We start from the raw sequence: 18,630 nt of genomic DNA on the forward strand, positions 1-18,630 counted from the left end.
GAAGAATTCTGCTGATGTTCAGCTATAACCTTGGAGATTTTATTTTGCTATCGCAAAAAAAGAAATAAAAATCCAGTGTCTAATTATTTTCCACAGTGACTCAGTGACCTGCTGTGGCAGCACCAACACATCACACTGACCTTCTACATAATTCCGACAGAAAGTCAATAATTGGCCTCTGGCTGGCCGCGGCGCCGTTCCAATTAACTTCAAACACCGATCCTTTCATGATGTGAGACAATTGCACCTTTTCTGTGGCAGCAAAGACATACTGAACATGATTCTATAAGAGATTCATCAGCTGAACTTTCAGGAAATAATTTCCCCTTTCACCTTTCTCCCTACCGTCAGTGGGGTTCTTACATTCTGGCTACGCTGTCATTTTGTGACAAAGTTCTTCATATCAGGCCTGACATAAAAACTCTTGCAGCAAAATTTGTTTCTCAATAATCTCCCACCCTTAACATTCACTTTTATGATTATGTTATGTTATTTCCTTGAATTTCCGGAATCTGATGATTCTGCACACCACGTTGTATCATACAAATATTAGTTGATAAAACACCTTTTAATATTTAGTAATTAATCCATCAATTATTTAAATCCCTTATGCTACAGTCAGGGTCATGGGGGGTAGTTGGCGTCTTTTCCAACTATCATGGAGTGAGAGGCAGGTATCACTCTGAATCTGTTGTCGTTGATCATAGGGCACCTTTTAATATGGATTATAAAAAATTATAACACAATATAAGATCCTATGCCTGTAAAGATTGTATTAAAATTGTAGTGGCTGGTGTGGAAACAGTAAACTGTTATTTAAAACTTGGTTTTTAAAGATGAAGAATACATTTCAAAGCCCATTGAATAACCGTCTCAAAGATCTTTTCCGGTTGTGCATTAGAAAATTCTTACATAATTTACATTATAAGAGTTCATGACATTGAGTATTTACCAGCTCAAACTCAAAAAGTCAGTCAGCTTTATTGTCCATTTTTTCACAGTTACTCAACATACAGAGGAATCGAGAAGACATTTCTCACTTTCCCCTGATGACATGAGATTAACAAAACAAAAATAGAGTGCATATTAACAGTAAAGTGCACAATAAACAAACAAACTTTAGAGAATAGAGTATAAAGTGCATACAGATGCAATATACTGATACTGAGGTGAGAGGATTTAATAGCATAAAAACCTAAAATGTATATGTCATTTAAATTTGAATATAGAGAGTAGCAGCAGAGTCATCTGTAAAACCAGTCATAAAGTAATACTATATTACTTTATGACTGGTTTTAATACTATATACTGGTTTAATACTGGTTATAATACTAGAAGTGGAGCTTTACGACTTTTTAAGATCTGAACTATCTATTATGAATTATGATCTATGAATTCACAGCATATACTCTTAATAGGTTTAAAAAAAATAAGAGACATGACATGTAAATGCTGAAAAATTCATCAGCTGTTGATTGTGGCGTTGTCAGGCCTCCAGTGGACAGTCCTAGAAACTACAAACATGGACGGCGATAGAGGGTTGCTTCTGCTAAATGTTTCATACCACTTGAAATTAATATCCAACTGTTTTTCCCCCTCCATATTGTCAAAATACCGTTTTGGTATTTATTTTCTCTGATCATACCTTTATATCAAATACAAACAAAGCGGCGCTCATTGTTTTTGTTTCAATGTGGTGCAATGAAGTTGGAGGAAAGTGACATAGATTTTCTTCTCCAGTGACAGGAATGAGAAATAATTCGGAAACTTTAAAAATACCCCTCATAAAGGAGGGAACACTGAACTGAACTCCACAGCTACTGTTTCTGGTTGAAATATTGAACCATATACGTCATCTAGTGGTGCTCACTAGAAACTACAAGTGGAGAGGCAAATGATAAGGCTCCTGTCTGTACTTTTGTAAATGTCCAGTTGATGGCAGTGACGGGTTAAATGCAAATGATGGATGAACCTGAGGGGGGGGATGAAACGTGTGTAGTGCACGTTATCAGAATTTCTGATCGTCAGAATAAACGTATAAAGCGAGTGAAATCTGGGGTTCTTAAAAATATTTAAACTGCCGCTTGATTATAACAGGCGATACTTTCAGCTCAATGTCTGATAGGTAAGGGATTGCTAATTTAAGATCATTGAACATATATAATTGAATGTGTTACAAACATTGGCTAATTTATATCTGCGTGTGTGTTGGGGTGTTTGTGTATGTGTGTGTGTAGCCATACACAGTCGAGACACAAATTATTCATGCCACTGGAGTATGAATAATTCAGCGCTTGTGTGTGTGTGTGTGTGTTCTCAGAACACAGGGTGTTGTGACGCATCCGATGCAGTAGTTAGAGGGAAGGTGCAAGCCTACTTCATGTCTGCTTGCTACCTCTCGCTTTCAGAGCTGCCGCTGGCGAGCCCTGGTGGTGAATGAAGAAGCAACTCATACATCAGTCTTCTTCTGCCAGTACAAAGCCTCTCAACCACCAAGACTCCCATCAGGCCTTTTCGTGGTACACAACTTGGCAGGGGATCTGGGAGGCCCCATAGATATAGTGCGCAGGCTCACCCTAGTGGATACGCCCTGGCACTTATCTACATCTGCCCCATTGCCTTGTGGGTGAGTCTGGACAAACGGCTATGAGAGCACACCCCCGAAAGAAAAGCATCGTGCTGGAGGCACTCGTACCCCTGAAAACCTGAGCTCCGGCAGCCCCCTGCAACTGCCAGAGAGTGCCGGTTGTGTTGGGTCCTCCTTGTCTTCGATATACGCCCTCCTGCCGTGAAGAATAGCTGCTGGGAAATGCGCAACCCCAGCGGCACTCTGAAGTGCCGGCAACCCGGAAATGGTACAAGTCTGGTGGTGATGGGGTGTTTGGTGACGGGAGCGGGTCTGAATAATTTGGAAGCTCATAGTCAGAACCCTGCACACCAGCGGCACAGGGCTATCTGTGGTTGTTAGCAGCTGGGGTTGCTCCCGGCAGACCCCTGTGCATCCAAGCAGCCCTTTTTTAGGAGCCACACTGCTTACCCCGATCGGAAAAGGGCCTAGAAAAGGTGGCCTAAAAATTGTCCACTCAGAATATCCTGAATAGGGAACCGCACCTATCGGGACATTCCACCCAGGGGTCGAAAATAATCCCTCTCAAACTGGCTACATGGAATATATAATATGTTGATCCCGAGTGACAACAATATCAGGAGGAAAGAGCAGGAGAAATACCAGGCCCTCAAGGTGGAAGTTGGCGAGGATGCGAAGCGTAACGGTAAAAGTGGTTCCAGTAGTGGCAAGCTCATTTGGGGCAGTAACACCCCAACCCCCACTTCCAATCTGCAAATGGCTTCCAGCAGATTCCAGGAAAAAAAAAAAAAAATCTAAGATCTCCGTCAAGAAGAATGCAACACTGAGAGAAGCTCGAATCCTGTGCGGAACCCTGAAGCAACCCAGGCCTCAAGCTAGAAATATATTGTATATACATTTAAGATGACCGATTATGAGGATAACAGCTGAACGGTGCAAAACGGTAGTGTGTGTGCATTTTACATTTGAAGATTATTATCTCAAAGACATGCTTTTTACAGCTTTAAAAAGATTTCATCCGCCCGTCACATATAACTCTGCAATCAGATAACTGGAAGTGAGATGCGGAAACTTTGAATATTTCAATCAACAGGAGATGATTCTGCAGGTTGATCTCCTCAATCTAAATTATTGAACATAATTTGTTTGGGGAAAAGTATCATCTAGTCGATTCTTTGCAAATCAGTTATGAGTCTTACCAAGTATTTAATCCCATGTTTTCAAATTCAAGTCAAAGTCAAGACAGGATTGTGTCATATAAAGTCAGGGGTCAAGTTTTAGCTCCTTTAGGATTTTTCTAAGCTGAGCCTGAGGTTAGATTTGTCACTAGAGTCCGCAAGAGATGTAGTAGACAAGTAGCCCACTTTATTTTGTTTAATTTTTCGTTTTTCCACGCAGGTGTTACGTGAAGCATTTTTCGTCACTGTACTTTCCTGAGCGTAAGATCCTCCTCCTTCTCTTTTCACCATGGAAATATCCATCCTGCACTTTGGACACGAGGCCCGAGGTGAGTTATGAGGTTCAGCAGAGTGATGAGAGATGAAAAGGGATCCGGTGTGAATGCTGACATTGTTTTAGTTTTTTTCTTTTTCTTTTTAAGAGGTTTACTCAGTGTGACAATTGCCATATGATATGGGAGGCAAAGGGAAAAAAAAAAAAATCTTTTAACAAAGTGACTTTATCGCTGCTGGAGCAGAAAGACAAAGCCGGATGAATTTAGGGAGTCACAAGTGCTTCAATAATCCTCATTAGCATTACATTCCTCCCTTCTTTTTTCTTTTTTTTTCCTCTGGAGTGTGGCCTCCATAAGCTCCATCAGTAACCTATTGTTTCAGTAACACATATAAGTAGGTCCCCGCTGCAGACGAATGTCTTTGCACTATCAGCTAAAATACAAAAATACTTTTCAAAGATGTTTCTGCGATGTTGACAGCGGATACTGAGCGTCAGCAGTGGCGGCAGCAGCGGCGACAGACCGAGGTTCAGCTTAAATCTGCATGCTGTAAGAAATAATTAGGGCAGCCAAAAGGGTCAGGCGACTTAGAGGGAGCTTTCAGAGACCATTCTTTTTGTATTTAAAAGCACATGCTTTTAGGAATCAGTAAGACCTAAAATTCATGAACAACAACTCTCATGATCAGGACACTGCTTCACTCTGTCCAGATTCAAAATGATTTTTTTATTTCAGTTTTGAGGACACAATATCAGGAGAAAAAATTTTGAACGCACAAATAAAAAAGGTTTATTTTGTAAAACAGGTATTGGATAAGTGCGATGGTTTCCATAAAGTGCTTTATGTACTTTTTTATGAACTTTTTCCATTTTAAAGCAGACAGACCTTTGGATTTATCATTTCGAGGTAAATTAAAAATATAATTAAAAAATATAATTTTTTAATGATAGTTACTTTTTAAATTTACATTGCTGCAGGGAAAAAGCAGTGACATAACGGCATGAGGTTTCCTCAGCAGTTATTGAATAACTCATTATTATGACATTATTTTCAATACAACATTACAGTTAGATCGTGTTCAACGTGTATTGATATATTTCTGAGCCCTACTTATTTCTGCTTATTAGCTTATAGCACATTCATGATTTAATATGCCATCGTGCAAACAATGTCCCTATGGAATTTATGCATTTTTGAGGTGATTATATTTTTTTTTTTTCTAACTGTACATCGCACTGTAATCCCAGAAAATACCCTGAAGGCACACAAGTCACCGGCCGGCCAGGTGCCCCCAAAATCTGAGCAGGAGGAGGGTCCGGTGGATGGGTCAGGGGGTCGGGAGGGTGTGCCACTGAGAGCACCATGTGAGGCCAAGCATCAAGGAGTTTATAAAGCCTGATGTTTGCCGCCTACGAAAAGGATATTTCACTCTCATGAGGTGCACAACCATGTGGTCGTCCGCAGTGCTGATGGTGTTGCTGGCCGGAGCTTCGACTGCCGGGGCTAGTGAGTGCATTATATGTAATATATTTTTGCTATTTTCTTACTTTTCAGTAATTGTTCAAGTCAAACCAAGTAGATATTTTGTTAAATCAACGCCATGCAGGTTTTCTTTACATTTTCACTGTGATATGTGCAAAGTTATGACATTTCTTCCGGTGACAACGCCATGTCAATGTAAATGTAAATCCATGTAAAGCCATGTAAATCTTTCAAATCTATCCAGGTGGGCCTTTGACGATGAAGAGCATTGTATGCAAACCAATTATTTATTTTTGTGTACTGTTATTTTTGTATATTTGACCTTTTTCTTTTACCAAAAGATGCTCTGAGATGCAAAACCTCATTAAAAATCAGTTGGACATTCAAAGAAACTCTTCTAACAGAGAAACTCTTCTGCCGTTTTAAGGCATTTCCCACGACCTGCGCAATCTTTATTAATCACCTCTTTATTAATTTTTCTTTTAATTTATCATCGCATAATATTTCCTCTCAGCTGAATTTGGATGAACCCAAATGTTCATTCTCTAGTTACCATAAAGCCCTTTTGAATGTCATCATTCTAAAATATAACTTTCCATGTTCTGTCGTAGTTTAAAATCTATGTATAACTGTTAACCGTGTTTTAATCCAAATTGAACCGTGTGACATTGTTAATCTGTGATAAAGTCTTGTGCGCTTACACACGCACACACACACACATGCGCGCGCTTATTCACTCAGCTGAGCATCACATGAGACAGATTGAAGGAAAGGAACAATCATTTAGCACCACCTGTCGCTTGACATATAAAATTTACAATTATATATAACACAGTTTATCAAAAAAAAAAAACAAGCAGTGTTTATATTCTGTGTTAAATCTGTCTTTGTATTTCAGAGCCCAAAAATCGTTTCAGCCGTTATCCATCATGGAACACCAGGATGTATCCTATCTGGAAGGATGGAGACCCTCGATACCAAGACGCTTGGAAAGGTATCTTATTAATAATTTATCTTTAGTAATCCCTGGTGGGAGAAGTCATTCTCTGCAATTAACCCACCGTGGATGAACCACGAATAGTTGACTGACATCTACCAGCGCTTAAGGGTTTAGTGGCTTGCTCAACATTTCGACACAACAGGAGGAGCCGGGAAACAAACCATGAATGTTCAGAAACAAAGAGAATTGCTCTACATCCTGCAATACGCCACCCCTGAAAAACAATGTTATGTCAGAAGTGGGATTCGAACCCACGCCTCCAGAGGAGACTGCGACCTGAACGCAGCGCCTTAGACCGCTCGGCCATCCTGACATGCTCAAAATCATTGAAAAAATGAATGAAAAATTGTGTCTCATATACTGTATGTATTAGAAAAAAAAAATTTGTTATGCAATCATGAAATCTTTTCATCTAATCTCTGTGAATTTTCCAAACAGGTCAACTTTGATTATATTATTTTTCATATATATAGAATTTTAAGTTTTATTATATAGATTATAGATAATTTTGGAGTCCTTTTTCCTCATTTTGCTTCAGTCGTTTTTGAAAATTGTAAAATATTCCTTGGCTTTTTTCGTTGTTTTTAATCTCAATGTACCACCATCAGTGAAGCATGTTTTATAACACAGTAACGTTGTTCATAACAGAAATGTACATTTTAGGACACAGACTTATATTTCACGTGATGAATCTGGGTTTTTTTCTTGTTTCTTTTGTGCAGGTGGAAGAGTAACGTTCAATGTCGGAAACGATTCACCGACCCTAACCGGAGCCCAAGTGACCTTTACCATCGACCTGGAGTTCCCTCACAGCCAGAGGATTCTACCTGATGGAAATGTGGTTTGGGCTAAAGACAGCATAATCAATGGTAGCACACACACATACATACACCCATACACACACATGCAGGCACATACACACACACACACACATGCCATGCATAACTCTTTAGTGTATTTTTAGCCATACTAGCACCACAGCATCACAGCTGCAATTACAATGTTTGTCAGTCAGATGGGAAAAAACGTTTGTCGCCATGAAATTTGGTTCACAAGTACGGATGATAAATCGTCATTGCTTAGTTTATCCGATTTTTAAAATGTATTTATTTTTCAAATGAAATTTCTCTCTAACCCTCGGTTGTGTTGCCATGGTATCTGGCACAAGTGTTCAAATCACTTGAAAAGGTGGGTCAGATTTACCTTGGAGATTTATAAAAATGAAAAATGTCAATCATGTAATGTTTCTTTTTTGTTTGTTTCTTTTTAATAAACCGGAGGTCACTGAGCTCAATGTACTGAATATCCCATGAAATCAAAATGTTTTGTTTGAAACACAGGGCCTTTTTTTCAGAGGTACAAGTTGTTAGCTTTCATAATATTTTAATGTTCTTTCTAGAAATTAGACAGATGTGAACAATCTAAAGGTAATAAAATTATAAATAGATCAACAGCTAGAGGAAAGATTAAATCTATACCTGGATTACGCTGATAATACAGAACCGAGGTAGTTGACTAAACCTTGTCTATGCTAAGCTAATTTTTTACAAAAGTAGTATCAATGCCTTACCCACCATCATTTTCCTTACAACGCAAAAATAGAACTTAGAAAGTTCCTTGGCTTACAAATGACAAAATAAAAATCAGACGTATTATTGTGGGGTCCACTACACTTTGTGTGTATTGTAATTGTACTCACATAGCATCGGCTAATGCTATTGCAGCAACATATTTCCAAACTGAGACGGACCCACAAGTCACTTGCTGACACCAGCATTAGCATGGTTAGCATTGGCTCCCTAACATTAACTTTAGCTTGCTAGCATTAGCTTTAGCTTGCAAACATTAGCTTTATCTTGCAAATATTAGCATGTAAAGCACCACCAGCATGGCTGTCATAAAAAAATCTTTTTTTTTTCATACAGGAACAAAGTACGTGGAGTCAGAGCCAATCTATCCAGCCCAGAACACGGACTGGGAGGCCGTTTATCCAGACGGGACCCCAATAAAGAAGGACAAGAAGCCCAACTATGTGTTTGTCTGGAAGACGTGGGGTAAGTAGAGCGTTCGCCTCTTATTACATGACCTCTAAAATAAGCAGCTCCTTCGTCATCATTTCCCGACAAAGGCTCGTACATGACCTGAAATATGACCCGGAGTGGATTAACCCCCTTGAGCGTTTGTAGTCATCTGGTGATGCCCAGGGCAAATCTTGATTGTACTCATCAGACTCAACTGTAAGGCCAAATATACTCAGAAATATTATGAGAAAGGAAAATGTTTTGAATATCTAAACACAGATGAAACATAAAATAAACATTCAATTTTGATATAAATCAATCAGATTTATTAAGTTCTTTTCCCTGAATGATACTTCCTGTCACAAAACTCACTTCAGTATTTACATCAGCTGTCAGAAAGTCTTTTAATCCTTATTAAAATCAGGTTGGTCAGTTGCTCCTGTGACATAGAAGAGCTCAGATATGTTTCAAGCAATTTCATTTCCCAAAATGACACATCTCAGCTTGCGACTGAAGATGCGATTGTAAGGCAATAATTTGTATGAAACGCATGGCGTTGGAAACATCCCATGTAAATATTTCATTAAATAGCAACAAAAAATGTTGTTTCAACCTTTTTAGAGCTATTCACTGACCTGGGGAGGTAAAAGAACGAATTTAGATGCGTAAAAAGCTGGAGAAAAGATGAGTTATGACTTTCCGACAGAAACAGAAACGCAGCAACACCATTGTGACAATGTTGGTGGTCGTTTAATATTGTTTAACGGCGATCTTCGAGCCGCTGCAATAAGTTATACAATGCAGGGATGAGCTTTGTCCTGCTCGGTCACCATTCTTCTTAACCCGCAAATGCTGTGAAGGTTTCGCCATCTTTTACGAAGAATTACTGGCCAATGGCGTGTCTTTATACACCTTAGTAGATACGTTACATAGATTTTCATACTTCTTCATCGTTTCAGCAAGCCGATCCTCAAAAGTAATCATTAGGTCATCCGTATTAACCGTTAAAACCTAAAACATAACAGTTCCCGGACACCATACTTGTAGAAAGTTCTGATATGATATGTCAAGAACAAGCTACAAGAACTCCCAAACTAGGCCTGCCAAGACAGAATGTTGTCATTTAGCGCGAGCAAGAACAAATTTCTTGTATGAGGCCTTTATTAGGTTGATAGAACCACCATTTTCATAAATTCAGCATCCGTTTTTTTCATTTTTCGTTGGCTTTTTTCGTATATAATGGAGTTTTTCGACATTATGCATATTTGAATAACTCTGATTGTGTTGAAAATCAGCAGCGCCATCTTAATCTAGCTGAATTATAATGTATTGTATGCGTGCCAATACGCTACAGGGGATATTGAGTTTTGTCCCCCCCTTTCTTTCTCCTCCCTGTAGGGAAATAAAAACAGACAGGATGTAAAAAGTGTAGCGTCATCAGAAAAATATCTATTCAGGGGAAACATTTGCACATCCAGTTTACTGTATCCATGTTGAAAAGTATCGCTGGCCTTGAGAAAATAAGATCCAGCACCAACATTTGCACAGTATCCAAATTCATTGATAACGTTTTGTTTTTTTTTCATGATAAACACTTCAGTCAGGAAGGCATGTTGTGTTATCAGTACATTCAAGGCCTTCTTCCTAAATCGGACAAACCTACTCCCAGACCACATCTGAGAGGAAGTTCTAGTTACACTCTGTGGGTGGTCGTGAAACTTGGTATTCACTATTACATTTGATTTAAAGTCATTTATAAAGTGAAATGAAAGGACTCGTCTTATCCGAACCCCGCAGGTCAGTACTGGCAAGTGGCAGACGGTCCTTCCTCCACCCTAACCATCGCTACAGATGACATCCCGTTGGGCTCCTACACCATGGACATCGTCATCTACCACTATCGCAGCAAAGAGAAGTTCATTCCTTTGGGATATGCTTCCACTCAGTTCTCCATCACAGGTGAGAAGTTCAGTTTCATAGTCTTTCCTTATATATTGCTTTGAATATTGTTCACGTTTGGCGCATTGTGTTTTCCATCAGATCAAATCCCATTTGCCGTCTCGCTGGACCAGGTGAATGACATCATGGCCGGGGACCTGCGCTTCATTCAGAACAGGGCCATCGCCTTCACTGTCAGCCTCCACGATCCCAGCGAGTACCTCAGTGACGCCGACATCACCTTCAACTGGGACTTTGGGGACGAAAGCGGGGCCCTCATATCCAGAGAGGTGACGGTCACCCACACCTACGTCACCTCTGGTTCGTTCCAGCCCAAGGTGGTGGTGCAGGCGGTGATTCCCGATAAGACTTGCAACCCTCCTTTTGACGTCCCAACTAAGAGCCCCACCACGCCCACTGATAAGGGAATAACAGGTAATTGTAAATAACCGTTGCACGAATTAAAACTGCTACAATTTCTATCAGTTTATTATTTGTCTAATTTTGAAGGATTTTTCTTTTTTATTACTTATAGTTCAACTGTACATCCACACAGTGCACTGGGACAAATTTTTTTTTTCTTTTACCCTTTGACAACTAGTACCCGCTGATGTTTTTTTTTTTGTTTGTTTAATTCAAATTTTCCCTAAGCAAGAACTTAATAATCAAGGAAATTACAGTGAAATGCCATGAGTACAATGACATGTTTAAATCCTATTTTAAGTTACTTTTAAGCTCTCAGATTGGCGTCCCTATCATCCCCTACACAGCAGAGGATTCAGGTCTGCATGCTGGGCAGGTCTAATCTCAGATTTCCATTCTTACAGTATTCCATGGTCCTTCTGTTCACAGTGAAAGATGCCGCTCTGGTGTCCGGTGTCCCTTTACTGGTCAACAGCAAGTCAACAGGGGAGAATGCCAACATGGTTCCCTCGGATACAGAGGAAGACAATGGCGAGGATGAGGCCTCCGCGTTGTCCACTGTTCAGCCTGTACCAGAAGGAGCACCGGTGGCCGGCCACCATGGGTCACCTGACACGGTCTCACCTGCATCCCCCATCGCTTCCGGGTCGATCAGCAAGGGGGGCGGTGACGTGGATGCTGAGCCGGCAGCAGGTTAGCATAGCATAATCAGATTAAAACATTATCAGATGATGGTTTCATTAATCCCCCACAAAGACAGTTGTTACATGTCCAGCAAATATGTTGCCGTTAAATCCCAGGATGCAAATATTTAGAGAAGTGATCAGTCAAAAAAAAAAAAAAACAATCTGATGATGAGGTGTCAGGCTTTGCTTTGAGATGTATTTGAATAGTGATTTGAATGGTGACTCAGAGTGGTCGGGAGTGAAGCATCACACGTTTGCTGTGGGTATGTCAGAAACCCAGTGAATGAATGGACGCTTTATTTGATATCTAGTCATTCCCAGACACTGTTAATGGAACAATTCAGACAAAGTCATCAAGAATCAAGCTGAACATGATATTTAATGACTGTTTGATTGTATGCGGGAATCTCAAAATTGCAATCAAATGTGTATCGGCTTGATATTTTCAGACAATGTGATCCATAAGGGGGGAATTTGTTAATCATGGTTTAGGTAATTAATTGGATTTTTCCTCTTTCCGCCAGTGAGGGTGTCCATACTTGTGTAGCTGCGGCTCATCTCGATTACTTCATAAAGATCAGGAAAGCGTAGGGGAACAGGTTTTAAGTACTAGTTCACACCGCCCGTCCTAGGTTTCTAAATCACATTCGCGCAATGTCTGCTTTTCAAATTGCGGTTTTGATCCTTCCTTAAAACACAGAAAACAGTACATAAACACAACCAAAAAGTATATATACACAGTTTTGACTGGTTCACCCTTTTGAGGTTTGTTGCCATGGGCGCAGTCGTAAACCACTCCTGGAATGGACACGCTGGTGGCTAAGAACACACTAACAGTCTGTAGGAAGCAATTTAAAAAGAAACCTCAATATGCTGTTGTGGTAAATGCTCTTTTATTGGCATTTATCCCAATTGTTCTGTTTTCACATTCTAATGTGCCAATAATGCGAAGTAAAGATAGTTGCCCTGTTTGCCCTCACCAGGAAAGAAGCAGCCACTGACACTAACCGGCCAGGCAGATGTGGTAGTTATTGCAAAGAGGAACACCGACGAAAAACCCGCGGACGGCGACTGCGTAATATACCGCTATGGATCTTTCTGCACAGGCATTGAAGTGGTTGGTGAGTTTCCCCTTGCTACTCCTGTCTGAGTTTATCCAAACCAAAAAAAGAAATAAAAATAAGTGAAAAAAAACAAGCCATGACTGTCTTTCTGTTAATCTGTCTTTGCAGAAGCCATTGAAAAGGTAGAGATTGTGCAAATGGACAAGGCTGTGACGTCAACACCAGGACTGAGCAACCATGCTTTGGATCTGACTGTTACCTGCAAGGGAAGGTAGGTCCTCCTCCACACACACACACACAGCGATCTTATGGAGTAGTTTTAACTCTCTGCGTCATCTCTTCCGTCCAGTCTCCCCAAAGAGGTGTGCAGCGTGATTCTGGACGCCGAGTGCCTGAAGCCCATTCACACCACTTGCAACATGGTGGAGCCACCCAAAGAGTGCCAGCTGGTGCTACGGCACTTCTTCAACAACTCTGGCGTCTATTGCATCAATGTGTCCGTGGCCAATGACGTCAGCTTAGCCGCCACCAGCGCTAAAGTCACTGTTGACATGGGTACGCCGCCACCCCCCCTCCGAACAACAGTGGACGCATTCAGCAACTAGACACGGATGCTGTGTTTGTCTTTTGTCCCGTTCACTGACAGTGACCGCCTTCACACCCTCTTTGTTTCAGACTCGGGTCTTTCCCACTCTGGCACCATCGCCATGACGCTGAGCGCGCTGGTGCTCGTACTGTCGGTGGGATTAGTGGCCTTTACTTACAGGTAACAGATGCAACTAACTCAGGTTTTTGCTTTTTTTAAATGTGGTTTATGTCGCGAAACTTCACAACAGCTATTATTCTACATGTCATTACTAACATGCAGATGTACGGGATTCAATAAAAAAACAGAAAATAATTAAAGACAGTATAGAAATGCAGCCAAATATAACACTACTATTTCGTGACTTTCTGTATCTTTGAGATTTATATACTGTGTATATTTATTTTTGTGTGTTCACTAGTTTTTCTACCATTCAGCCCATTTATCTTTCACCAGGTTTAACATACTTTCACAGGATTACAAAATTACAGCCAAATGAATTATTCAAAAACTGTGAACATCATTGCAAAGATTTTTAAAAAGGTAGCTTTTGAAGCTTTTTAAAAAAAATGATGGTTCTCCTAGAGACAGCGACGGCCTCCTACACACTACAATGCACAGGAAGTGCTTAAAAATGACATCAACCTTGAAACATCTACAGCAGGAAAATAGAATATCCACTATGTTACTCCACAATGACTTTCATTTTTGATCCTTTTAAAGAAATCTAATAATACATTGGTGATTTTGACCTTTTTACTCAAATAAAGAAATACAAATCTACTCAGCTTTTAAGTAATATTTCCTCATTTTTGCATCCCCCAACAGGCGCCTTAAGTCCTACCGTCCCCTGAAGGAAGATGCTGTAGAAACGGCAAATCCCCAGCCCGACCGGGGTCACGCTGACTCCGCAGTGTCGATGTTCCGCCACCTTCTAAACAGAAGAGGCACTGTGGATAACTGCCCTCTGCTGCAGGACAGACCCGTGTAAAGTATCATCCGTCTTAATGGAACCAAGCGACGGTTGCTATACATATTGCTGCCACCATTAATGTCTTTTTATACTTTTTTTTTTTAATATGTTTTCTAAATGAGCAGAAAAGTGTTAAGCATTACTTTAAAATTTAGAACACCTCCCGGAGTGGTACCGCTGATCTCTGTACCTTTAAAACCAAGTTTGGTGGTGTAATTTCTTATAAAGTGACCCCATGTTTTTCCAATAAACCTTGCTCAGAGCATTTGCAGTTTGGTTTGTAATAAAGCAGAGTGCATGATTATTATTATTATTATTATCATTATTATTATCACCTTGTAAAAAATATTTTTTGATTTTTGGCTCAAAGTCTAAAAAGGTGTGCGTAAAGACTATGTATACATGTAAAAAGATTGCACGGTTTCAGTTTCAAACAGCACTAATCACGCAAAAAATTAGTGAATAGAAAAAGCCAGTAATACTTCACATCACAGGATTTTATTAAGAACAATTCCGAACTTGACATTTTCAGTTTCATTTCTCAACAGCCGAATGGATAATTGAGACGGACATTTCCATTTCCGAAAGCATTTAAGAACAAATTGGAATGAATTGTTTCCTGTTTATCCAGTGCTTTTTTTTTGTGCCTTTTAATACTCCTCTCCTTCTTCCTCTCCCTCACCCTCGATGGAGTCGACACCGACCTCCTCGTAATCCTTCTCCAGAGCAGCCATGTCCTCTCTGGCCTCGGAGAACTCTCCCTCCTCCATTCCCTCACCGACGTACCAGTGAACGAACGCTCGCTTGGCGTACATCAGGTCGAACTTGTGGTCCAGACGAGCCCAGGCCTCTGCGATAGCAGTGGTGTTGCTCAACATGCACACGGCCCTCTGGACCTTGGCCAGGTCTCCGCCGGGGACCACAGTGGGAGGCTGGTAGTTGATGCCTACCTTGAAACCAGTGGGACACCAGTCCACAAACTGGATGGTGCGCTTGGTTTTGATGGTGGCGATGGCAGCGTTGACATCTTTGGGCACCACGTCACCACGGAAGAGCAAGCAACAGGCCATGTACTTGCCGTGGCGGGGGTCGCATTTCACCATCTGATTGGCCGGCTCGAAGCAGGCGTTGGTGATCTCTGCGACTGAGAGCTGCTCGTGGTAGGCCTTCTCGGCAGAGATGACGGGGGCGTAGGTGGCCAGAGGGAAGTGGATACGGGGATAGGGCACCAAGTTGGTCTGGAACTCTGTCAGATCCACATTTAGGGCGCCGTCGAAACGGAGGGAGGCAGTGATGGAGGACACGATCTGACTGATCAGCCTATTCAGATTAGTGTAAGTAGGACGCTCAATGTCAAGATTCCTACGGCAGATGTCATAGATGGCCTCATTGTCCACCATGAAGGCACAGTCGGAGTGCTCCAGGGTGGTGTGGGTGGTCAGGATGGAGTTGTAGGGCTCCACCACCGCGGTGGACACCTGGGGAGCCGGGTAGATGGAGAACTCCAGCTTGGACTTCTTGCCGTAGTCGACGGACAGGCGCTCCATCAGCAGGGAGGTGAAACCGGAGCCGGTGCCGCCTCCGAAGCTGTGGAAGACCAGGAATCCCTGGAGGCCCGTGCACTGGTCGGCCTGAGGGCGGAGACAAGATGGAGTCAGAGTGAGGAGGACTCCAAATGTGACAAGATAGAAAAAAAACTTAAAATCATTATGAAATAGCTGCATATTGAATTACCCACCAGTTTGCGGATCCTGTCCAGCACCAGGTCGATGATCTCTTTGCCGATGGTGTAGTGACCGCGGGCGTAGTTGTTGGCAGCATCCTCTTTGCCGGTGATGAGCTGTTCAGGGTGGAAGAGCTGGCGGTAGGTTCCTGTACGCACCTCATCTGTATAGAAAAGAGAATCAGATAGTTGTTGTTTTTCCCACTGTTACCGATTTTTCGTCAGCGGGTTCAAGTCAAGGTGAAGACACACACCGATCACAGTGGGCTCCAGGTCCACAAAGACGGCCCTGGGGACGTGCTTTCCAGCGCCGGTCTCGCTGAAGAAGGTGTTGAAGGAATCGTCTCCTCCGCCGAGAGTCTTGTCGCTGGGCATCTGCCCGTCCGGCTGGATGCCGTGCTCCAGACAGTAGAGCTCCCAGCAGGCATTGCCGATCTGGACACCAGCCTGGCCGACGTGGATGGAGATGCACTCACGCTGTGGAGATAAAGAGACACACAGGGAATTTTACGGTGCATCTTTTTCATTCAAAGCTGAAAGATGAATCGCACAGCGGAGGCATCGTGTTATTTAGCTGCTCCCCCTATGTGATACTGCCTAAAACTGCAGCAGCAGGCACCACCCTGCTGCACCACAATCTGCAGGGGACATAAAAAGAAACGCCAGACACCATCCCCCCACCTCCCACTGCATCCCAAAAGGAGTAAAACGCTCCTTTTGTTTTTTTATTTCATCACCCCCACCCTCCCTGGGCAACCTGTCCTCTTGTCTTCTATCCATTTATCCTGCATTTCGAGGCTTTTTTGGGGGGAGCAAATGCAAATAATAAAAAAAAAATCCCCCCCCCCCATCCACCCGCGCATGCGCACTCGCGGTCTGGAATATTCCACTTGCTCTCCTCCAAGGATGCGATCACGACTGCGGGTGATTTAGATTTAAATAAATATCAAAATAATACTCATTTTAAAAAGCCTCGAGTCGTTGAAAGATTTCGAAAGCATTATTGTTAAAAAAAAATACAAAATTACTGAGGTGTAAGGGGGTGAATCATTCAGTCATCAGACAAATCCCTCACGTCACGTTTAATACGTTGACATTGTGCAACCAAGACGTGAAACGTTGACATTAACTATTAAAATTAAATTAACAAGTAAATGGATCAATTATTTATCCATCGATTCATCAATCCATCCATCCATCCTCCACCCAGACCGCCCCTCCCTGCCAACAGCACAAGACTATGGCGTTTTTTGTTTTTTTTTAATAATTTTTCAATTCTGTTATTTTCAAAATAATAAAGAAATGTAAAATAAGGTCTTCTCTCTCTGTTGCCCCGGGCAACCGCACGATCGATCGTCGGCGGAGCCGGTTTATTGTTCCCGTCCGCACAATGACAAATCACTGTCGTGCCACTCGATCGATCACGACACACGCACGACCCAGCCACCTGAAAAATCTACTTTTAAATGAAAAACCTAAACACACACGCAGAGGTACACACACACACACACACACACACACACACACGGAAAGAGAGAGGGGGAGATTCTGGTTTAAATACCGAATCATCGCATCTCCTCCTCAGGAGAATAAAATAATAATAAACAATGATGAATCAACATGATTAAACAAACTGTCAACTCACCATGTTTTCTTCGGAGAGTCAAAAAAGAAGGAGAGAAAGGAATGTTGGATGTGAAGAAAAAAGGGTATGTGTGTGTGTGTGTGTTTGTGTGTTTGCGTCGCGTGTTGTACCCAACGGGGTCGATGCAACAACTGCTGAATGGGAAGGAGGCGCCAGCAGCTTTATATGCGAGCTCCTACGCGATGCAGGAGGCGGAGGACACACACACACACACACCCACACACACACACGCCTGTACTGCCATCATCCCTTTGAAGGTTATCCCGATTTATATTGTAATTAACTCACTGATTGGGAAAAAAAGCCTCTGTTGAAGTGTTCCATGGGGGGTTATTCATCCTGTAATGTGTGTGAAGAGAATCATGATTTTTTTTTAACAATTTCACCCGAGATCACACATCTTTTTACAGGGTGTTGGTGCATAAATTAAAAATATGATGGCGACGGATAAAAGCTTTGCAACAAAGCTCATTTGCTATGCATGCATTGGAGGGAGAACATCGCATGAATTTATAATGTAAGTGTGGAAAGGCAAACAGCGTATATTAAATAAATCCACATCTCATATCATGTAATCTAATTAATGTATTTATTTTTGTTTTTTTATTCATTTATTGATTTTACTTGATTGAAACCCAGACCGGCGTTCATGGCGATAATCTCGCTTCTTATCGCGAGAAAAAAAAGACAAGACCCCCCCCCTTTTTTTTTTTTTTTTTTTGAGTGATGCAAAATGGCGGAATTCTTCTGCCGCACAACAAGACGCCTCCATCGCGATCGGGCTGACGGCGGCCGGGCAATCACGCTGGGTTTGCCGAACTGGGTTTGCAGCTCTCCTCCTCCTCCTCTTCTTCCTCCTCCTCTTCTTCCTCCACCTATTTTTCCTCCTCCCTTCTTCCTCCTCCCTCTTTGTCCTAGATTCTCTGCAATGATGTCATCCAGTGAGCCGATCACGTGACTCTCCGCCTCTTCTGCTGCTGCTCAACTGCATGGGTGTGTTTCCGGCCTTGTCAGAGGAACTGAAAATTCCCTGAATTTCTTTCTTTTTT

The 18,630-nt window shown here is 41.8% G+C and overlaps 2 protein-coding genes and 1 non-coding gene across 3 annotated transcripts; 1 reads left to right on the forward strand and 2 right to left on the reverse strand.

The window, feature by feature from the left end:
• Positions 1-3,811: 3,811 nt before the first annotated feature.
• On the forward strand, positions 3,812-15,579 carry pmelb (premelanosome protein b). The gene is made up of 13 exons (XM_086159855.1): positions 3,812-4,094; positions 5,288-5,546; positions 6,421-6,516; positions 7,245-7,391; positions 8,448-8,576; positions 10,341-10,502; positions 10,584-10,916; positions 11,334-11,597; positions 12,574-12,711; positions 12,823-12,925; positions 13,004-13,209; positions 13,330-13,420; positions 14,069-15,579. Exons 2-13 carry the CDS (start codon positions 5,474-5,476, stop codon positions 14,229-14,231), a joined length of 1,905 nt encoding a protein of 634 aa, XP_086015981.1. The 5' UTR covers positions 3,812-4,094; positions 5,288-5,473; the 3' UTR covers positions 14,232-15,579.
• Positions 6,753-6,835, reverse strand: trnal-cag (transfer RNA leucine (anticodon CAG)). Its single transcript has one exon. It is a non-coding gene; the product is annotated as a tRNA-Leu (tRNA).
• On the reverse strand, positions 14,693-17,721 carry tuba1c (tubulin, alpha 1c). Its single transcript, XM_086159856.1, has 4 exons — positions 17,582-17,721; positions 16,191-16,413; positions 15,952-16,100; positions 14,693-15,844 (listed from the first exon to the last, which is right to left on the reverse strand). The coding sequence occupies exons 1-4, from the start codon at positions 17,582-17,584 to the stop codon at positions 14,864-14,866; spliced, it is 1,356 nt and encodes a 451-aa protein (XP_086015982.1). The 5' UTR covers positions 17,585-17,721; the 3' UTR covers positions 14,693-14,863.
• Positions 17,722-18,630: the final 909 nt, after the last annotated feature.

Source organism: Fistularia commersonii, chromosome 14, assembly GCF_037954325.1.
Source record: "Fistularia commersonii isolate RoL2024-O1a breed Wild chromosome 14, RoL_Fcom_v1.0, whole genome shotgun sequence".
Taxonomy (NCBI): Eukaryota; Metazoa; Chordata; class Actinopteri; order Syngnathiformes; family Fistulariidae; genus Fistularia; species Fistularia commersonii.

Excerpts from the sequence above, each read along its gene's own strand:
- pmelb (XM_086159855.1), top strand. The coding sequence starts at position 5,474 with ATGAGGTGCACAACCATGTGGTCGTCCGCAGTGCTGATGGTGTTGCTG. Across the intron at positions 6,517-7,244 it reads ATACCAAGACGCTTGGAAAG|GTGGAAGAGTAACGTTCAAT; the intron begins GTATCTTATTAA and ends TCTTTTGTGCAG. Across the intron at positions 13,210-13,329 it reads TAAAGTCACTGTTGACATGG|ACTCGGGTCTTTCCCACTCT; the intron begins GTACGCCGCCAC and ends TCTTTGTTTCAG.
- tuba1c (XM_086159856.1), bottom strand. Across the intron at positions 16,101-16,190 it reads CCTGGAGCCCACTGTGATCG|ATGAGGTGCGTACAGGAACC; the intron begins GTGTGTGTCTTC and ends TTTTCTATACAG. Across the intron at positions 15,845-15,951 it reads TGGACAGGATCCGCAAACTG|GCCGACCAGTGCACGGGCCT; the intron begins GTGGGTAATTCA and ends CTCCGCCCTCAG.